The 22,139-nt window shown below is 59.8% G+C and overlaps 1 protein-coding gene across 1 annotated transcript in view; it reads left to right on the top strand.

Annotated features, from left to right (window-relative positions):
• The first annotated feature begins 16,242 nt into the window (after window positions 1–16,242).
• Window positions 16,243–22,139, top strand: part of NOVA2 (NOVA alternative splicing regulator 2) — a 32,675-nt gene continuing 26,778 nt past the window's right edge. The window contains exon 1 of the mRNA XM_054009737.1: window positions 16,243–16,504. Coding sequence (XP_053865712.1) covers window positions 16,333–16,504 — 172 coding nt within the window. The 5' untranslated portion in view covers window positions 16,243–16,332. The remainder of the gene's footprint in view (window positions 16,505–22,139) is intronic.

Here is a 22,139-nt window from a genome sequence, read left to right as displayed (position 1 = left end):
CCCTACTGCTGCTGGCTTCAGCGTGACTCCTTTCACTTCAGTGGTGGAAGCTGAGGGGGGACCAAGCACTGATCCCAAGATCCTCACTGGGACCCAAAGCCTGAAACTGACTAGGAACAGAAGGTGAAACTGACCAGCCAGTTGGCTTCCAAAGATTTAAAGGAATTGAAGCATTGGGGGGGGGGGGGGTGGATGGGAGCTTCAAAGTGGTGAGTAATTCATCATAATTATGATGGTGATTCTTCGTTTTACTGTAGTGCCCTGGAGCCCGAGTCACTGGTCAGGACCTGGCTGTGCCAGGGGCTGGCTAAGCCCGGAACAAAAAATGTGTGTCGGCTCCTTGCTGTGTCTTTGTACAGCCCCTAACGTCATGGGGGCCTGGAGCAAGACTGGGGCACTGAGGTGCTACCGTAATACACCTAATAGCAATACAACATACAGCGCCTGGCACAGTGAGGGCCTGGCCCATGACTGGGGCTCTGAGCTACCAGGATACATATAATGATTGTTAATAAACCAATACACCACCAGCAGGTTGAGTCAAGAGCTCCATATCCCTCCATTGGCCCATCCAGGTGTTTTTTGTGATGCTTTGTTTCAGGCTGGGACAATAGAACTGATTTCCTCCTCACAGTGCCCTTTAAGGTAAATTAATGGAGATATCCTATCTCCTAGAACTGGAAGGGACCTTGAAAGGTCATTGAGTCCAGCCCCCTGCCTTCACTAGCAGGACCAAGTACTGATTTTGCCCCAGATCCCTAAGTGGTCCCCTTAAGGATTGAACTTACAACCCTGTGTTTAGCAGGCCAATGCTGAAACCACTGAGCTAGCCCTCCCCCGGTAAAATGAAATTCCACATGGGAGTCCAAGCCCAAGCTTCAAGGCCACCTGCTCAGTTAAATCCCTTTTGCTGCATCCCCCGCCATGGCCAGCAGGTGCCAGGCTGTGGACACAGGCAGGCCTGTCAGCCAGCAAGCAGCGTCATCCCCAACCAGCAGACGCGGGGCAGGCAGCCTTGGGTGCTGCCCAAGGAACCCAGGCGTCCCGCGCTAGCTCTGAAGCCAAGGGGAATCCAGAGGCCTAATAAAGCCCAGCTACCAACCAGCCAGAGGACACGGGGAGGGGCCCTCGGCTCTTCCCTCTGTAGGTAATTGTCCAGGAGTTGGATCTGTTATAGTGTCACAAAGAGAAGGCTCCAGGGTGACTTGATTCGGGTCTAGCAGGACCCTCCTGGGGAACAGAAATTTGCTAATAAAGGACTCCTGGCAAACAAGGGTCTCACACCATCCAATGGCTGCCCCTGAAATGAGCAGAGGCGGATTTACAATGAAACGCTCAATGCCCTGGCACGGGGCCCCCCAACTACAGGGGGCCCCAGGGCCGGGCAGCCCAGCACCATCCAGCACCCCCTGCGGGGAGAACCGCTGCAGGGACAGAAGCTGTGGGGCAGAGCAGGGAGGGAGCTGTTTCAGAGCCGTGCTGGAGGCACGGCGTGCAATGCGCTCTCCCAGTCGGTAAGCCGGGGTCCTGCTGCAGGCTGGCGCTGGCGGCCCCGTGTGCCACAGCAGGCAGCCAGGGGAAGCAGGCCGGTGAGGGGCCGGCTGGGGGCACACTGTAGGGGAGGCGGGCGCACTCCCCTGGTGGGGCATCTGTCCGCGCTTGTCCTGCTGCCCTGCACCTCTGGCTGGACTGCTGCTGGCGGCCCCTGGAAAAAGGCCAGGGGAAGGGAGCCACAGACCAGGGGGTCTCAGCTCTCACATGCTGCTGCCCAGGTCTAAGGTCTCCAATGGCACTAATGGCCTGCTCTCAGGGCAGGGGGCTGGGAGCACCCCCATGACCCCAGCCCACACCCCCAGCCCCTTTCCCTGACTCCTGCACCCCCCCCGCATCCCCACCTGCACCCCTTGCACCAAATGGGAGCTGCCCCAGGTAAGCGCTCCGCACCCCAACCTCTTGCCCCAGCCCTGAGCCCCCTTCCTCACCCTAACTCCTGGCCAGACCCCCGCACCCCAACCCCCAGCCCCCTCCCGCACCCTAACTCCTGACCAGACCCCTGCACCCCAACCCCCAGCCCCCTCCCGCACCCTAACTCCTGACCAGACCCCCGCACCCCAACCCCCAGCCTGTTCCTACACGCTAACTCCCTCCCAGACCCTGCCCCCTCCCGCACCCTAACTCCCTCCCAGCCCCCGCACCCCAATGTTTTTTTTACATTTTTTGATAAAGGGCTCTTATCCAAAGTGCTTTATACTAGTTACCTAATGGTACAAACAATAGCTCTCGTCCCCTAACGCCCCTACTCTACTTACGCTACATTGATGACATCTTCATCATCTGGACCCATGGAAAAGAAGCCCTTGAGGAATTCCACCGTGATTTCAATAATTTCCATCCCACCATCAACTTCAGCCTAGATCAATCCACACAAGCAGATTGATTTCCTGGACACTACTGTGCTAATATTTGGAAAGATCATTACGTGGTTCGCCGAGACCCCCAGCGATTTTCAAGTGGTCTGTGGAACAGTAAGTTAGACTAGAAAACCAATCAAGGTACCTCACTTTCTTTTCATTGACTTGCTGTTACTTACAGAAGGAGGATGAAGGAAAAAAGAATGAAAACCGGGGGCGGGGGGAGGTCAGAGAGAATGGTCGTTTTCTTGGCTGGGTCCCAAGGAGGGCCCCAAAAATGAAGCTGGCGCCAGGGCCCCACAACCTCTAAATCGGCCACTGGAAGCGAGACCAGTTCAGACCGGCCATAAGGCGTGAATTTTTAACGCTGAGGATGATTAAGCGTGGGAGCAACTCGCTGACTGGGGTCGTGGTGGATTCTCCATCACTGGCCATTTTAAAATCAGGACCAGGTGTTTTCCTAAAAGAGCTGCGCTAGGAATTATTCTGGGGAAGGTCTCTGGCCTGTGGGCGTGTCTACACTTAAAATACAGGGGCACCGGCCCAGGGGGGACCGGGGGACACGGCCCCACCACTTTTTACCTGCTGTAAGGGTGAGCGATGAGGGAGAGGGGTCCTGGGGGAAGAGGTAGGGCAGGAGGGAGGCCTCGGGGAAAGGGGACAGTGTGAGGACGGGGACTTGGGGGTGGGGGCGCGTGAGGAAGGGGTGGCATGGGGCAGGGGCTTGTGCAGTATGGGGGGCACAGTTTGGGCACTGGTGCCCCCCCATTTTTAGGGTAACCCACCTCCCCAGCAGGTGGTAGCTAGGGTGATGGAGGAATTCTTCCCCACCGCGGGTTCGGTCGTCTAGCTCCACCTCTCCGGGGTGTGGATGTTTTGCACCGTCTGAGCGCCGCAGCTATGCTAGGGTAGATGGGCACACTGGTCCTGTCTGGCCTTGGAGCCTGTGAGTCTATGACCCACAGGGGTGGCAGCTGCTGGAGATCACAGGGCAGAGAGAGGAGATTCGTGACACTGGACAGCGGCAAGAGACTGGAAGGACTTTGCCAGGGCGGGGGGGGGGGGGATGACTCTGTCCTCCAGTGCGAGGGGCCCAGTGCCCAGAACTCTGAACCCAGGGAGCGGGAGAGGGGGAGACGCACGGGATATTGCCTGACTTGGCCTGCGAGCTGCTTTGCTCCCATAAGCTCTATTAAGCAGCTTTGCATCTGGCAACGGGAGCTTTCCGAAAAAATCCTGAGGACTGACAAAATGGGTTGAGTTTCCCAGTAAGCGGGGCTGTTACTATTACCCACAATGCCCCAGTGCGGCGCTAGGGGGTGCTAAGCTGCAGGGACCCAGGTACAAGGAACTCAGCAGGGGGCGCTCTCCTCTCGCAGTCAGTGCTGGCCCCAGTGCGGCGCTAGGGGGTGCTAAGCTGCAGGGACCGGGGTACAAGGAACTCAGCAGGGGGCGCTCTCCCCTCGCAGTCAGTGCGGCACTAGGGGGTGCTGTGCTGCAGGGACCGGGGTGGGAGGGGTTCAGTAGGGGCCTCTCCTCTCACAGTCAGTGCTGGCCCCAGTGCGGCGCTAGGGGGTGCTGTGCTGCAGGGACCGGGGTGGGAGGGGGTCAGTAGGGGGCTCTCCCCTCGCAGTCAGTGCTGGCCCCAGTGCGGCGCTAGGGGGCGCTGTGCTGCAGGGACCGGGGTGGGAGGGGGTCAGTAGGGGGCTCTCCCCTCACAGTCAGTGCTGGCCCCAGTGCGGCGCTAGGGGGCGCTGTGCTGCAGGGACCGGGGTGGGAGGGGGTCAGTAGGGGGCTCTCCCCTCGCAGTCAGTGCTGGCCCCAGTGCGGCGCTAGGGGGCGCTGTGCTGCAGGGACCGGGGTGGGAGGGGTTCAGTAGGGGGCTCTCCTCTCACAGTCAGTGCTGGCCCCAGTGCGGCGCTAGGGGGTGCTGTGCTGCAGGGACTGGGGTGTGGGGGGGTCAGTAGGAGGCGCTCTCCCTCACAGTCACTGCTGGCCCCTCTCCGTCCAGCGATGGCTGTGATTACAGGGCGGCCCTAAGGAAGCAGGGGGCTCCCTGCCCACTCGGTGCCCCATGGGCGAGACCCTTTGGCAGCCTGGCCCTGGTACCGGGATACAAAGGGGGCGGGGGGGGGTCTGTGTCCCTGGAGGCCGTGCGGTGGGGGAGGGGTGCGCGGCGTCCAGATGTGGCGGCCGTGGACAATAGCCGAGCGGGAAGGGACAGATGGGGCGGCGCACACAATGCGGGAGCCGTTTAGCATTCAGGAGCCGCGCTCGGCCGCCTCCCCTCCTCCCCCGACGCTATTGAGCCCAGCCAAAGGCTGCAGCTCCGCCTGGCAGGATGAAAGGGCCCATCTGCTCCCAGCTCCCCCCGTTCGGCCCAGGCTGGGACACCAGGGAGGCCCCCAGTGCCCGGCCGGACTCGGCCGCAGCCATCCAAGCGGGCCCTTTCCCTGCCCTCAGACCCATTCCAGGGGGGCCCAGGGAAGATTTGCCCCTCCCTGGGGTTTCCCCCAGAATCCATTCCAGCGAGGGGCATGGAGCCACTCCGGCTCTTCTCCTCCTGCACCCCAGAGTCTAGGAGTCCGGGGCCCCTTTGCCTCTCCTCAGCTCCCCCGGCAACTGGCGTTCCTGTGCGGCACGACCCTCGCCAAGTGTCGGCGGCTCTGCGGGGTGGCACTGACCCAGCAGCTGCCTGGCTGGACTTGTCCCAGGTGGCAGGGGCCCATTGGCACTGGCTTCCCCCAGCAAGGACGCTGGGAACTGGAGCGGGGAGCCAGGGCCCTTCCATAAACCCTTGTGTATCCACCTGCTAGAGCAAACCCCGCCCCCCTCGGCTTTATTTTAAGCTGTTATTTCATGATCACCCCCTTGCTTCCTCTTTCTCCCTGACGCTGCTCTAGCCCCCAGCCCACGCTCCCTCTCGTTGCTGGGAATAGAACCCAGGAGTCCTGATTCCCCAACCTTCGCTGCACTAACCCCACAGCTGGGGAAAGATCCCACGAGTCCTTCCGCCCAGCCCTCTACTCCCACCATCAGAGCCACTCCCTTCCCAGAGCTGGGATAGAACCCAGGAGTTCTGGCTCCCAGCCCCCACTCCCTGCTCTAACCACTAGACCCTACTCCCTTCCCAGAGCTGGGATAGAACCCACCAGACCTGGTTCCCAACTCCCCCACTCTAACCACTAGACCCCACTCCCCTCCCAAAGCCGAAAAGAGAACCCAGGAGTCCTGTGCCTAAAACCCACAACGCCCCCCTAAAGCATTTCTGTGTTGAACTACCCCTGTACCTCCCAAAGCCGAAAAGAGATCCCAGGAGTCCTGTGCCTAAAACCCACAACGCCCCCCTAAAGCATTTCTGTGTTGAACTACCCCTGTACCCACCCATCCAAGCCGAACGTCACTGGGTGATCGCCCTGCCTTACAGCCCAGATTGTCCAACAGAAGCTGCTTCTGGCTGAGTCGACCCTCCTGCAGGGTGAGACATTGCAACCAGAAACATCCCCCGGGGTGGGGGTGGGGGGCCCCTGCCTCCCTGCTGGCCTGTGGGACCACACCCCAGCCGCTCACCCCTGGGGGGCACTGGAGACAGCCGGGAGTGGCTGCAGCCACAGGGAGTTCCCTCCCTCTGGGAGCCCTGTCCTTGCCGCTCTGAAGGACCCCTCGCCACGTCCCACCTGCATGGGTGGCGGGTACAGGAGGTCAGGGGGCGGCTTGGGGCCAGCCAGCCAGTGGCCTGGGGGCCAGGACGGCACTCGGGGGCTGGCTGGTGGCCTGGGGGTTGCTCGGGCAGGCCGGCAGCTGGGCCGGTGCTCAGGGCCAGAAAGCGGCCCGGGGGTCGGGGTGGTTTGGCCAGGGCTCGTCCAGTTGTGGAGGGCTCAGAGCTCTGATGGGCGGGGGGGGGGGAGAGGGGGGGGGCCTCAGGCAGAAGGGGCAGGGCCAGGTGGCGCTAGCCTCCCCAAGGGGGCATTCAAGTGCCGCCCACGCCCACCTGTCAGCATCTGTCAGCAAAGGTGCAGCCAAGGCCTGAGATGTGAAACACCCGCAGAGTGATAGAGTTTCAGGCCAGAAGGTACCCAGTAGCCTGCTCCCCTGTATAGCCCAGGTCATTCCAATCCCCCAGCTCACCTGTATTGGAGCCGTCAAGAGATGGAGACCCCACCACTTCCCGGGGCCGCTTGTTCCGATGGCTGATCACCCGCATCATTACCCAGCGGAGCCTGTATTTCTCCTGGGGATTCACCTGGCTACAGCTGCCCTGATCCACCACCGAGCCTGCTTTGTAAGGGGGAAAGAAGCTGTTTTGAAGGATGGTTTTGCACCAGGTGAATTAGAAAAACACCAGGCGGTTCTGTCTATCGCACGCAGCCATAACACGCGCCCCCCCCCCCTTTGTGAGCCTCCGTTTCCCCATCTGTACAATGTCCCTGCGGCACGCGCTTTGAGATCCGCCCAACGACGGGAGCTAGGGATGGTTCCCGCCGGAGTTGTTGCTCTTGTCTTTGGGCCAGCGGCTAGAGGGGAACCTAACCTGCAATTCCTCCAGCACCCGGGCGGTCAATGACTGTTTGCCAGATGTCAGCTGAAAGCTGGGGATCAGGGATCGTGGCCTGTGTCCCGGGAGGGCAGTGTGGTGGAGTGGTCGCAGATGAGGGGGCAGGCCGCTCATCTAGAGAGCAGGGTCAGGGCTAGGTGGCTGCAAACTCGCTAGCGTTAGGGGTATCCAGGGCTACCTTAGGGCTGGGGTAATTGCTGGAAACACGGTGGCAAGAACACGCAACGTGCCGGCATCGTGTTGCTAAAGCCACGCCGCGGTGGAACCGGTCGCCCAGGGCGGCTGCGGAATCTCCGCTGGACTCACAGCTGGCAGGGGCGGGCGAGTTATGGCCTGCTCCTGCCGGGAGTGCAGGGGGCTGGACTCGAGGCCTCTCGAGGTCCCTGCCAGGCTCTGACTCTGTGATCTATTATAAAAATGGAAGCAAGCCGAGGTCACCGAAAAAGGGAAGGGTCCGCAGCTGTGAATGGGCCTCTTCCCAATCAGTGATACTCATCTCATGGAGCGCTGGTCCTCAGTAGCTCCCAAAGTGCTTCACGAGGATCATTATCGCCATTGCACAGCAGGGGAAACGGAGGCACAGGGAAGGTCCCCCACCAGGCCAGGCCAATGCTGTACCCACTGGCCACACTGCCACCCGTAAGTTCTGACCTCCTCTCTCTACGTTGACTCCCCGTCCAGGGTCTAGGGCAAGGGCCGGGGCCTGAGCTTCAAGGCGCTTAGGGACCTGGGCCCAGGGATGGAAAAGAGCTGAAAGCGTTGGGGTGGGACAGCTCTGCTCCTCTGGCCCGGTGGGACTCTCCACTGTCAGGGTGAAGTTTGTCTGGGTGGGAGCCAGTCCCAGCCTGTGGAATGAACTAGGACCATCCCAGCCCCCGCCCTGCCCACCGGCGCCCTCCTTCAACCGCCTGCTCAGACATCCCCACAGTGCAGTGTGTATGTGTAAACCCAAACACCTACCAAAACAACCCACTCCACAACATGCCCAATTCTCCCCCTGCAGAGGGAACGAACCACACGGGATGAGTGTCTGTCACTGCAGGACCAGGAGGTGCCCAGATGCCGCGGTGATCGGGGCAGGATAAGAACCCGGGAGAACATGAAAGGAATTTAAGATCAAATGTGAGGTTTTCGGCAGCAAAGTAGAACAATCAGCCCATTTACACAGCCTCGTAGCCAATGTTTGCAGTAGTTATTTCACTTCCCCCTGCGGATTGGGATTGGGCGCAGTATCCCAAGGGAATCCCAGTGTGAAATGGACCCGAACTAGAAAGTGAAACGGACCGGCCTGGGCACTGCATACCGGTGCAGAATGGTGTAATGTCTTGCCGATTCTCTCATTTACCAGTTCTGCCGCTGACACCAGTGGAGTTAATCCGGATTCACACCTGGGTCAGTGAGAGGGGAATCAGTCCCGCTGACACCAGTGGAGTTAATCCGGATTCACACCTGGGTCAATGAGAGGGGAATCAGTCCCGTTGACACCAGTGGAGTTAATCCGGATTCATACCTGGGTCAGTGAGAGGGGAATCAGTCCCGCTGACACCAGTGGATTTAATCCGGATTCACACCTGGGTCAATGAGAGGGGAATCAGTCCCGTTGCCACCAGTGGAGTTAATCCGGATTCATACCTGGGTCAATGAGAGGGGAATCAGTCCCGCTGACACCAGTGGAGTTAATACGGATTCACACCTGGGTCAATGAGAGGGGAATCAGTCCCGTTGACACCAGTGGAGTTAATCCGGATTCATACCTGGGTCAGTGAGAGGGGAATCAGTCCCGCTGACACCAGTGGAGTTAATCCGGATTCACACCTGGGTTAATGAGAGGGGAATCAGTCCCGCTGACACCAGTGGAGTTAATCCGGATTCATACCTGGGTCAGTGAGAGGGGAATCAGTCCCGCTGACACCAGTGGAGTTAATCCGGATTCATACCTGGCTCAGTGAGAGGGGAATCAGTCCCGCTGACACCAGTGGAGTTAATCCGGATTCACACCTGAGTGAGTGACAGGGGAGCCAAGCTCGCCACAGATGGTCTTTCTCTGAAAACTCCAGAGCTGGGTTCACAAAACGATGCTGGTTAAAAAGTTTAAGTTACGAAGAAATTGAGGAGTGTGTGTGTGGGGGGGTGAGGTTGATAGAAAAAGGCTTTTTTGACCAAATGGAAATTTTCACTGATCGTGTCCAGGTTTGCCAGAAATTGTTGGTTTCTTGTAGACAAATTAATGGACATGAGAGGCCGGCCTACTGCAGCCCACCTCCACTAGGCCAACAGGTGTGTTCTGCCCGCTGCTTTACCTAACACAAGGTAATCTCACGCCACGCTAATCCAGGACTCCTCCAGTTTGCCCTACTGGGCTAGACTCCCTAGCCCAGTAGGGCAAACTGGGCTTTGAATGGTTCCCTGGATCAGGCTCCAAACAGACACTAACGATACCTGAGATCGTTAAAAGGGGAAATCGATTAAAATCCAGTTCGCTTGCCTTCATTTCCCTTTCACTTTTTACTGTGTCATTAACACTTTCCAGACCAAAGTTTCGTTCCTACCTGCATCTGTCACCTATAGAAGACCCAGTTGTGTTCAGTTGCTCCCCCGACTCCAAAGACACCAGCCTTCTAAAACCTACCAGCCCCCGGCGTGAAGCTGTCTGCCATTTTCCCCCCAGTGACAGGGTTCCCCATGTTTTATTTCACCAGGCCGTTGATGTTGGAGGATCAGACCTTTTTCAAAAAGGAGTTACCACACACACATGGCAGTGATTGATCAGCTGGGCCTTTCCCATGTCAACAGCGTGTTTATGGTCAGTTTCACCTTCAGGGTCCTTATTACTGCATGAGATGGGTGTCCGGCACTCCAGGGGATGGGTGTTTTCACTCCTGGGGATGGGTGTCAGGAACTCCCAGGGATGGGTGTCTGGCATTCCAGGGGATGGGTGTCAGGCACTCCCAGGGATGGGTGTTGGGCACTCCAGAAGATGGGTGTCGGACACTCCAGAAGATGGGTGTTGGGCACTTCAGGAGATGGGTGTCAGGCACTCCCAGGAGATGGGTGTCAGGCACTCCCAGGGATGGGTGTCGGACACTCCAGAAGATGAGTGTTGGGCACTTCAGGAGATGGGTGTCAGGCACTCCCAGGAGATGGGTGTCAGGCACTCCCAGGGATGGGTGTCTGGCATTCCAGGGGATGGGTGTCAGGCACTCCCAGGGATGGGTGTTGGGCACTCCAGAAGATGGGTGTCGGACACTCCAGAAGATGGGTGTTGGGCACTTCAGGAGATGGGTGTCAGGCACTCCCAGGAGATGGGTGTCAGGCACTCCCAGGGATGGGTGTCGGACACTCCAGAAGATGAGTGTTGGGCACTTCAGGAGATGGGTGTCAGGCACTCCCAGGAGATGGGTGTCAGGCACTCCCAGGGATGGGTGTCGGCCACTCCAGAAGATGAGTGTCGGGCACTTCAGGAGATGGGTGTCAGGCACTCCCAGGAGATGGGTGTCAGGCACTCCCAGGGATGGGTGTCGGCCACTCCAGAAGATGAGTGTTGGGCACTTCAGGAGATGGGTGTCAGGCACTCCCAGGAGATGGGTGTCAGGCACTCCCAGGGATGGGTGTCGGCCACTCCAGAAGATGAGTGTCGGGCACTTCAGGAGATGGGTGTCAGGCACTCCCAGGAGATGGGTGTCAGGCACTCCCAGGGATGGGTGTCGGACACTCCAGAAGATGAGTGTTGGGCACTTCAGGAGATGGGTGTCAGGCACTCCCAGGGATGGGTGTTGGGCACTCTAGGGGATGGGTATTGTCACTCCAGGAGCTGTGTAGATAGCTTGATGCGGAGTGTATAGGGATGGATAGATAGATTGGGGTGTTTGCGGATAGATCGATCGATCAATAGATTGATAGATGCATAGATAGAGATGTGTAGAGGGGTAGATGGGTGAGTATAAAGCGATAGGTCAATAGACAGATTGGTAGGTGTCTGTGGGGATGGATAGATGGATCGGGGACTATGGGGACAGGCAGGTGTATAGATAGATAGATTTGTGTAGGGCCAGGCAGGTGTGTAGGCAGGGACAGATGGATGGATGGATGGATAGATGGGGGTGGATGGGGATGTATAGATGGATCAGGGTGTGTGGGGCCAGGCAGAAGTGTAGGGAGGGATGGATGGATGGACAGATGGATGGATGAATAGATGGGGGTGTATGGTGAGGGATCAGGGTGAGTGGGGGCAGATAGGTGTGTAGGGAGGCATAGATGGATAGATGGGGATGTGTGGGTATGGATAGATGGATCGGGATGTGTGGGGGCAGGCAGGTGGTTAGGGAGGGACAGGTCGATAGATGAATGGACAGATAGATTGGGGTGTATGGGGCTGGATAGATGGATCGGGGTGTATGGGGCCAGGCAGGTGTTTGGGGGGGATAGCTCGATGGATGGATGGATAGTTGGGGGTGTATGGGGAGGGATAGATGGATCAGGGTGTGTGGGGGCAGACAGGTGGGTAGGGAGAGGCAGATGGATGGGGTGAATGGGGATGGGTGGATGGATCGTGGTGTGTGGGGGCAGACAGGTGGGTAGGGAGGGGCAGATGGATGGATGGATAGATGGGGGTGAGTGGATGGATCAGGGTGAGTAGGGGCAGACAGGTGTGTGAGGAGGGACAGATGGATGGATGGATAGATGGGGATGGATGGATATGGATCGAGGTGTGCGGGGACAGACAGCTGGGTAGGGAGGGGAAGATGGATGGATGGATGGATGGATGGGGATGGGTGGATGGATCGGAGTGTGTGGGGGCAGACAGGTGGGTAGGGAGGGGCAGATGGATGGCTGGATAAATGGGGGTGGATGGGGATGGATCGGAGTGAGTGGGGGCAGACAGGTGTGTGGGGATGGATGGATAGAAGGGGGTATATGGGGATGGATCAGGGTGTGTGGGGGCAGATAGGTGTGTGGGGAGGGGCAGATGGATGGATAGATGGGGATGGAGCGGAGTGTGTAGAGGCAGACAGGTGTGTGAGGAGGGACAGATGGATGGATGGATGGATGGGGGTGGATGGGGATGGATCAGGGTGAGTGGGGGCAGACAGGTGTGTGGGGATGGGTGGATGGATGGATAGATGGGGGTATATGGGGATGGATCGGGGTGAGTGGGGGCAGACTGGTGTGTGGGGAGGGGCAGATGGATGGATAGAAGGGGGTATATGGGGATGGATCAGGGTGTGTGGGGGCAGACTGGTGTGTGGGGAGGGGCAGATGGATGGATAGATGGGGGTATATGGGGATGGATCGGGGTGAGTGGGGGCAGACAGGTGTGTGGGGAGGGGCAGATGGATGGATAGATGGGGGTATATGGGGATGGATTGGGGTGAGTGGGGGCAGACAGGTGTGTGGGGATGGGTGGCTGGATGGATAGATGGGGGTATATGGGGATGGATCGGGGTGAGTGGGGGCAGACAGGTGTGTGGGGATGGGTGGATGGATGGATAGAAGGGGATATATGGGGATGGATCGGGGTGAGTGGGGGCAGACAGGTGTGTGGGGATGGGTGGATGGATGGATAGAAGGGGGTATATGGGGATGGATCAGGGTGAGTGGGGGCAGACAGGTGTGTGGGGAGGGGCGGATGGATGGATAGAAGGGGATATATGGGGATGGATCGGGGTGAGTGGGGGCAGCCTGGTGTGTGGGGAGGGGCAGATGGATGGATAGCTGGGGGTATATGGGGATGGATCGGGGTGAGTGGGGGCAGACAGGTGTGTGGGGATGGGTGGATGGATGGATAGCTGGGGGTATATGGGGATGGATCGGGGTGAGTGGGGGCAGACAGGTGTGTGGGGAGGGGCAGATGGATGGATAGATGGGGGTATATGGGGATGGATCGGGGTGAGTGGGGGCAGACAGGTGTGTGGGGATGGGCAGATGGATGGATAGATGGGGGTATATGGGGATGGATCAGGGTGTGTGGGGGCAGACTGGTGTGTGGGGAGGGGCAGATGGATGGATAGATGGGGGTATATGGGGATGGATCGGGGTGAGTGGGGGCAGACAGGTGTGTGGGGAGGGGCAGATGGATGGATAGATGGGGGTATATGGGGATGGATCGGGGTGAGTGGGGGCAGACAGGTGTGCGGGGATGGGTGGATGGATGGATAGCTGGGGGTATATGGGGATGGATCGGGGTGAGTGGGGGCAGACAGGTGTGTGGGGAGGGGCAGATGGATGGATAGATGGGGGTATATGGGGATGGATCGGGGTGAGTGGGGGCAGACAGGTGTGTGGGGATGGGTGGATGGATGGATAGATGGGGGTATATGGGGATGGATCGGGGTGAGTGGGGGCAGATAGGTGTGTGGGGAGGGGCGGATGGATGGATAGATGGGGGTATATGGGGATGGATCGGGGTGAGTGGGGGCAGACAGGTGTGTGGGGATGGGTGGATGGATGGATAGCTGGGGGTATATGGGGATGGATCGGGGTGAGTGGGGGCAGACAGGTGTGTGGGGAGGGGCAGATGGATGGATAGATGGGGGTATATGGGGATGGATCGGGGTGAGTGGGGGCAGACAGGTGTGTGGGGATGGGTGGATGGATGGATAGATGGGGGTATATGGGGATGGATCGGGGTGAGTGGGGGCAGATAGGTGTGTGGGGAGGGGCGGATGGATGGATAGATGGGGGTATATGGGGATGGATCGGGGTGAGTGGGGGCAGACAGGTGTGTGGGGATGGGTGGATGGATGGATAGCTGGGGGTATATGGGGATGGATCGGGGTGAGTGGGGGCAGACAGGTGTGTGGGGATGGGTGGATGGATGGATAGAAGGGGATATATGGGGATGGATCGGGGTGAGTGGGGGCAGATAGGTGTGTGGGGAGGGGCGGATGGATGGATAGCTGGGGGTATATGGGGATGGATCGGGGTGAGTGGGGGCAGACAGGTGTGTGGGGATGGGTGGATGGATGGATAGCTGGGGGTATATGGGGATGGATCGGGGTGAGTGGGGGCAGACAGGTGTGTGGGGATGGGTGGATGGATGGATAGAAGGGGATATATGGGGATGGATCGGGGTGAGTGGGGGCAGACAGGTGTGTGGGGAGGGGTGGATGGATGGATAGAAGGGGATATATGGGGATGGATCGGGGTGAGTGGGGGCAGACAGGTGTGTGGGGAGGGGTGGATGGATGGATAGATGGGGGTATATGGGGACGGATCGGGGTGAGTGGGGGCAGACAGGTGTGTGGGGAGGGGCAGATGGATGGATAGATGGGGGTATATGGGGGTGGATCAGGGTGTGTGGGGGCAGACAGGTGGGTAGGGATGGATAGATGGATGGGGTGGATGGGGATGGGTGGATGGATGGATAGAAGGGGGTATATGGGGACGGATCGGGGTGAGTGGGGGCAGACAGGTGTGTGGGGATGGGCAGATGGATGGATAGATGGGGGTATATGGGGATGGATCGGGGTGAGTGGGGGCAGACAGGTGTGTGGGGATGGGTGGATGGATGGATAGCTGGGGGTATATGGGGATGGATCGGGGTGAGTGGGGGCAGACAGGTGTGTGGGGAGGGGCAGATGGATGGATAGATGGGGGTATATGGGGATGGATCGGGGTGAGTGGGGGCAGACAGGTGTGTGGGGATGGGTGGATGGATGGATAGCTGGGGGTATATGGGGATGGATCGGGGTGAGTGGGGGCAGATAGGTGTGTGGGGAGGGGCGGATGGATGGATAGATGGGGTATATGGGGATGGATCGGGGTGAGTGGGGGCAGACAGGTGTGTGGGGATGGGTGGATGGATGGATAGCTGGGGGTATATGGGGATGGATCGGGGTGAGTGGGGGCAGACAGGTGTGTGGGGATGGGTGGATGGATGGATAGAAGGGGATATATGGGGATGGATCGGGGTGAGTGGGGGCAGATAGGTGTGTGGGGAGGGGCGGATGGATGGATAGCTGGGGGTATATGGGGATGGATCGGGGTGAGTGGGGGCAGACAGGTGTGTGGGGATGGGTGGATGGATGGATAGAAGGGGATATATGGGGATGGATCGGGGTGAGTGGGGGCAGACAGGTGTGTGGGGAGGGGTGGATGGATGGATAGAAGGGGATATATGGGGATGGATCGGGGTGAGTGGGGGCAGACAGGTGTGTGGGGAGGGGTGGATGGATGGATAGATGGGGGTATATGGGGACGGATCGGGGTGAGTGGGGGCAGACAGGTGTGTGGGGAGGGGCAGATGGATGGATAGATGGGGGTATATGGGGGTGGATCAGGGTGTGTGGGGGCAGACAGGTGGGTAGGGATGGATAGATGGATGGGGTGGATGGGGATGGGTGGATGGATGGATAGAAGGGGGTATATGGGGACGGATCGGGGTGAGTGGGGGCAGACAGGTGTGTGGGGAGGGACAGCCAGGTCTATTGGGGAGGGGGTGTAGCGGGATAGCCAGATGACAGTAGCCCACGCCCAAATCCCCCCCTTTCTTGCCCTCCTCTGCCAGCCCCGCCCCCACCCACTTGCCCCCCAGCTCCGCGCAGCCCGAGGCAGCTGGGCCGGGCTAGCAGCCAATGTGCTGGGGGCGGGGGGAGGGGCGGGGGCGTCGCTCCGACGTCAGGGCTGGGCTCGGCCGAGCCGGGCAGCTGGGGCGAGGATGCTGCACTGGGGACCGGCGGCCGCGCTCTCCGCCTCGGGCTGCAGCGATCGCGGGAGGTTTTAGCCCTTCGCCTGTGCCCGCGGCCGGCCCCTCCGCCCCAGCTCCCCCCAGAGCCGCTCAACCCTTCCGCCGCCTTTCCCCCCACCTCCCCCTGGGGGGCAGCCCGCGGAGCCCTTCTGCCGGGGGGGAGCGGAGGGTCCTTTGCGCCTCCATCCCTCTCTTCCTGCCTCCTTTGTGCTTGTCCCTCCCCAAGCCCCCGCCGCCCGCCTTGCACCCCCCTTCCTTCCCGTGGGGGGAGGGGGCGAGAGGGAAGCGGGGGGGGGGCTGATATCACCCCCCCTGAGCCCGGCTGCTCGAGCTGCCCTCCTTTGTCAATTGCATCTGGAGGCTCCCCTCCCCCCGTGTACCCTCTCAGCCCCCCAACCCGTGGCCCCCTCTTCCCCCCTCTTCCCCCCACTCCGTGCACCCCTAGGCTCTGCCCCACGCCCGTGCACCCCTCTGTCCTCCTCTCCGTGCACCCCCCTTTGCCCCCACCCCGTGCACCCCTCTGTCCCTACCTCAGTGCACCCCCTTGCCCCCCATCCCGTGCAGCCCTCCTCCCCCTCCCTTCTCTACTCCCCCCCCCCCCCCCCGCGCCTGTGCATCCTCCTCCTTCTCCTGGCGAGGCGGCCGGATCCCGAGCGGGGGCTGGGAGATTCGCCCTGAGGATGAAGATGATGGCAGGCGGCTCGGTGCACCAGAACGGCATCTTCTCGGCCTCCCACCAGCAGCCCCAGCAGCCGCCGCCCCCCCACATGGAATCGGACCCCCCCGACTCCAGGAAGAGGCCCCTGGAGACCCCCACCGAGGCCATCAGCACCAAGCGCAGCAACACAGGAGGTGAGCGGGGGGGGGGAGGCTGCAGCACCCCACTTCCCACTGCGGGGACCTGTGCAGCCAAGGCAGAGTCTCCATCCCCCCCCCCGCTCCACTCCCACCCCCCGGGCCAAGGACAGGGGTCTCCTGCTCCACCCCCCGTTCCCCACGCCAACCCGATCTACCCCCCCGCCTATCCCCTTCCCTGCTTCCAACCCACCCACCTGGAGAGGGGATCCCCATCCCGCCCCCTCCAAGGATGGTGATCCCCTCATCCTGCCCCCCCCCAGATGGGGATGTGCCCCATCCTGCCCCGCACAGATGGGGATCCCACCCCCTGATCCTGCCCCCCACCCCACAGAGGGAGATTTCCTCTCCATCTTGCCCATCCCCCCCACCCCAAGGATAGGCAATTCCCCCCATCCTGCCCCCCACCCTGCAGATGGGGAGCCCACCTCTCCATCCTGCCCTCCTCCCCATGGATGGAAATTTCCCCTCCATCCTGCCCCTCCCACCCAAACACCCCCCCCCCCATCTAGCATGTAAACCCTATTGCTCAGATTCCCCACCTGGGACTGAACCCCCCCTCTCCCCCCCGCCCCGCAATCCTAGCGTTAAAAAATAATAATCCGATTGCCGTGAAACGCTGGACATCGGCAAGCATCTGCAGCCTTCGAGCGGGGGTGGGGGAGATGTAAAATTCCAGCCCTCTCCTCCCTTTTCCCTGTGTGCCCCCCCCCACGCCAAAAATAATCGCAACAGACATATCTATAGCCAGCTGCAGTGTCAAAATGGAGGCGAGAATAACTGTCCATTTGATAGCGGCTTGGTGGGGGAAGACGGGAGGGGGGTGACACACGCACACACAAACACACACACAAACACACACACAGGATGGCAAAGCTGTCAGCTCTTCCCAGCCTTTGCTGGAGGATGTGAAGGGGGCAGAGGGCAGGAAGGAAGCGGCGTGGATGCCGGCAGAGGGCGAGGGAGGGTGGCAGCGGGGGTATTTGAAAGACACTGCGTGCGTGGGGCGGGGGGGGGGGGGAGGAGGAAGGCTCGGCAAACAATACGTCTACATCGAGAACCTTGCAAAGGGCCAAGATGCCGGAGCTGTCTGTCTTCCCCCACCAGGGCCAGAACGCAAATAGTAAGCGGCCTGGCCGCTTTCGGCGTGCCACTAGCCCCGTGCGACCGGGCCCTTTCTCCAAAGCCGCCCGGATCCATGTTTTCCGAAGCGAAGGAGGAAACTGGCGGGGGTTGACATCCTCCGCACCAGGTGGAGGACGGCGCTGAAATTTCAGGCACTGGGTCGGAGCCGAGGGCCACCGCGCCGGGTCTCGGCCTTGGCGTGTCTTTGTTGCCCGGGATGGTGCAGGTGTGCGTGTGTGAACTGGCCCGCCACGCTCGCCCACCCTCACCCTCATGATGTAATTAACATTTAGAGCTGTTTGCATTTGGCCTTTTGGCGAGGAGCGATAAATAGTGCAGCTGAACGCAGATTCCTCCGGGGAATCGGCCTGGCGGATTATCATCGCTGTACTGATGGGGCTAATGTACCGGCAGGGAGGAGATTTCCAAAAGCGAGGCATAAATTAGAGCGATAAAAGACCAGACACTGGGATAAAAGAACTGGGGCATCTTAGCTCCGTGGGAAGGGCTGGAATGACTGGCCGTGGGGCTGAGGGAAATGACACTGAGGCAAGGATCTGGGCTGTTACCCGGATATTTGGTCGTTGGTTTTTCGGTCCTGGTTGCATTTTGTGGCGTCTCTGTTCTTTCACCGAGGATGGACGTGGGGGGGTCGGATTGATCACGACGGTGCTGAGGTGTGCGGGGGGGGGGTGTCTCTGATGGGGGGCCGTGATGGAGAGACGGGTCGCGTTGTTGGAATCCGGCCTGCGTTGGCGAAAGGAGGCCGGTTGCCAGGGCAATGCACAAGAGCAGAGCAGGGGGAGGGATCCCGGTCAAAGCTCCAAGCTAGCTGGGGTGGGGGATGCAAGGGGCGCTGGGGAGTCCTAGGTCTGAGTGGGAAAAGATTGGGGGGAGGGGAGAGTGGAAATGGGGTGGGGTTTGGTGTTGTAGAGCCCCGGTCTGTTTGAGGAGAGGGGTCCCCTGCAAACCCAGGCTCCATCTTAGCTGAACCCCTCAAAGGTCCTGGGTGGCCCTTGGTCCCGGTCCAAGCAGTTGCCAAGGGATGGGGCAGCAGGATGCCCTCTGGCCCGAGGGTCCTTCCCCTCGGCAGGGAGGGCCGGTGTGGCTGTCTCTCCCTGGCAGCCCCGTTGCATGCTGGGGAAGGGATCTTGGCCTGGTTTGCAGTGAGGTGGTGGGGTCGGCTGGTGACCCTGGGCAAGGAGGATCAAAGCCAAGGGCTGGAAGGTGAGCGAGGCGGGCACGGGGCCCTGGAGCAAGGATCCCCCAGCCCAGCTGGGATCAGCCAGAGCTCCCAGTTCCCATCCCCTGGGGCTGAGACCAGCTCGGCCCACAGAACCAGCATCAAGGGCAGCCTTGAGCCTGGGTCCATCCAGACTGGCTGGGGGGTCCATGGGGCCCACCTGGGCCATGCTCGCCAATGATGCACTGGGGGAATTTCCCAAAAGCCTTTGCTCTGGGGCTCTGCCCAGCAGCGAGGCTGGTCCAACTACTCCCCCCAGGATGGGCTGGGCGGTTTCCCTCAGCCCATGCACTGCGGGCAGCGGTGCTGGGCACTGGAGGGGTGGCAGGATTCCCGGTGCGCACTGGTTCAGCCGTGGTGGCACAGGCCCTTCAGAAGGGGGTTGACGTGTAGCATGGACAGATCCCAGGTCTGGGTCTGCCTGTCTGTCCCAGCAGGTAGCAGTGAGTCAGGGGGACCCTCTGGTCGGGATTTGTGGGGCTCTGATCTCAGTCACTGTGTGTCTGGGCAGCACCTGGCGTGACAGGGCCCTGATCTCAGTCACTGTGTGTCTGTGCAGCGCCTGGCGCGACGGGACTCCAATCTCGGTCACTGTGTGTCTGGGCAGTGCCTGGCGCGACGGGGCCCTGATCTCGGTCACTGTGTGTCTGTGCAGCGCCTAGCACGACGGGGCCCTGATCTCGGTCACTGTGTGTCTGGGCAGTGCCCGGCACGATGGGGCCCTGATCTCGGTCACTGTGTGTCTGGGCAGCGCCCGGCCCGACGGGGCCCTGATCTCGGTCACTGTGTGTCTGGGCAGCGCCCGGCCCGACGGGGCCCTGATCTCGGTCACTGTGTGTCTGTGCAGCGCCCGGCGCGACGGGGCCCTGATCTCGGTCACTCTGTGTCTGGGCAGCGCCCGGCGCGACGGGGCCCTGATCTCGGTCACTGTGTGTCTGGGCAGCGCCCGGCTCGACGGGGCCCTGATCTCAGTCACCGTGTGTCTGTGCAGCGCCTGGCGCGACGGGGCCCTGATCTCGGTCACTGTGTGTCTGTGCAGCGCTTGGCGCGACGGGGCCCTGATCTCGGTCACTGTGTGTCTGGGCAGCACCTGGCGCGACGGGACCCCGATCTCGGTCACTGTGTGTCTGGGCAGCACCTGGCCCAACGGGGCCCTGATCTCGGTTCCTGCAGGGACGCTGGAACAATTTGTATAGTAGGGATGCTGAGAGCCATTGAACCAAACTGTAAACCCTGTATATAATGGAAAGCACTTCAAGCCTCGGCACCCCCAGCACCCCAGTTCCAGCTCCTGTGGGTTACTGTGTGTCTGGGCAGTGCCTGACACTAGGGGGCCCTGAACTCTAGGAGCTCCCATAATAGCCCTATTAATGATGAGCAGAAACTCCAACCCACCTCCCCACACACGCCTGCACTTCCCCCCGTGTAATCGGAATATGGTGCCTTTGCTTAAAACAAATTGAGGGGGGCTGAAAAATATCAGGGGTGCCTGACCACCTGCACAGTGGCAGGGACTAGGACCCAGGAGTCCTCACTCCCAGGCCCCCTGGCTCTAACCAGTCCTGACCTGAAAGTTCCTTCTTGGGATGTACCTTGCACACCCAGAGGGGTGTGGGCCCAGGCCTTAAAGGGACAGTGGCCCTAATCTGTCTCCCCTGCCTCCATCCTGCCTCTGGGGCTAAGCGTTGGGTTTCTTAAAGCTTCTGTGCTGAGTGGTGGTTCTGAGGCCCGCTCCCTCCAACTGGGGCTGGTGTCAGTGCTCTCCACAGGCCAGGGCTGGCGCCCAACGATATTGACCTAGGATCCTTGACCTGACATGGCAGAACCCCAATCAGGAGGCCTCTAAATCCTGGGGGAGGGGCGGATTCAGGTTCAAATCTCCCAGGGATCAGGGTTCCCCTTGACGCGGAGCGGGGGGTCCCGGTCCGTGGCCAGGGCTCTGTGAGGATCGGCTTGGAATCCATTGCCTCCTGTAATGACTTAACTGGCTTAATCTACCCCAGAGGTGCCTCTTTAAGTGGATTTGGGCTGAGAAGCCGCCCCGTCAAGCCGGCTCTGTGGCAGCTCAGGGAGGCTTGAGCTGGAGATGTGCCAGCATCTCAGAGCGGGGCAGACACCTGCTGGGGGATGGGCGACATGAGGTCTTGCATCTGCACCCCCTGTATGGGCCCCAGAGTCTCAGCTCTGAGTGGTGTTCTGGACAGGGGCTGGCATGGGCCCTGCTGGTGGCTGGGAGACAGGTGATCACAGCCCTGCAGATATCTGGGGCTGGGTGGAAGGACCAGGGCATTCTCCAGATACTTCCAAGTAGCAGAACTAGGAGGCTTCTAGCTTATAAGGGGAAAAAATTGGGGTGACGTCACGGTCGAGGTCTACTATAGAGGTGGATGGTGGAGTATCCAAAACACAAGACCTGGTAGTAACGGGGGACTTTAACTACCCAGACCACTGCTGGGAAAGTCACACGGCAAACTCTCCAATAAGTTCTCGGACTGCACCGGGGACAGCGACTTGTTTCAGAGAGTGGAGGACGTAACTGGAGGGCAGCTCTTGGAGGAACTGGTAGCAAATCTGAAGGTGGAGGACAGCTTGGGTGAAAGTGTCCGTGAAATGATAGATTGAATGATTCCAAAGAAGGCAAGGAGTGAGTGAGAATAAGGATGGTAGACTTCCAAACAACATTTCTTAACAACCTCAGAGAGCTGGTCGGTGAGGTCTCTTGGGAAGGAAAACTAAGGGGTAAAAGAGGTCAGGAGAGCTGGTGCCTGCTCAATGAGACAATATTAAACGCACAACTGCCAACTGTGCCACTGCAAAGGAAAGCGAGGAAGGCCAGTAGGGCTCCATCAGGAGCACTTTAATGCCCTGGAAATCAAAAAGGAATCCGCCAAGAAGTGGAAACATGGACAGATTCCTAAGGAGGAGTACAAAAGAAAGCACAATCACGCAGGGACAAAATCCGGAAGGCTAAGGGACAAAATGGGTATCTCCTAGCAAGGGACATCAGAGGCAATAAGAAGAGGTTCTTTAAATGCATTAGGGGCAAGAGAGAGCCATAGGAAAGTGCAAATCCTCTGCTTAGAGAGGAAGGAGAGCTAATAATGGACGACATCAAGAAGGGAGAGGTGTTTAATGCCTATTTTGCTTCCATCTTCACTAAAAAGGTTAACAGTGACCACCCGATACTCAGCACAATTCATAGTCACAAGCAGGGGGAAGGAATTCCAGCCACAACAGGGAAAGAACAGGTTACGAATATTGAAA

The sequence above is a fragment of the Malaclemys terrapin genome, chromosome 20 (assembly GCF_027887155.1).
Source record: "Malaclemys terrapin pileata isolate rMalTer1 chromosome 20, rMalTer1.hap1, whole genome shotgun sequence".
Lineage (NCBI taxonomy): Eukaryota > Metazoa > Chordata > Testudines > Emydidae > Malaclemys > Malaclemys terrapin.
Note: the sequence above shows the minus strand (reverse complement) of the source record. Positions and strands in the feature narration are given on the sequence as shown.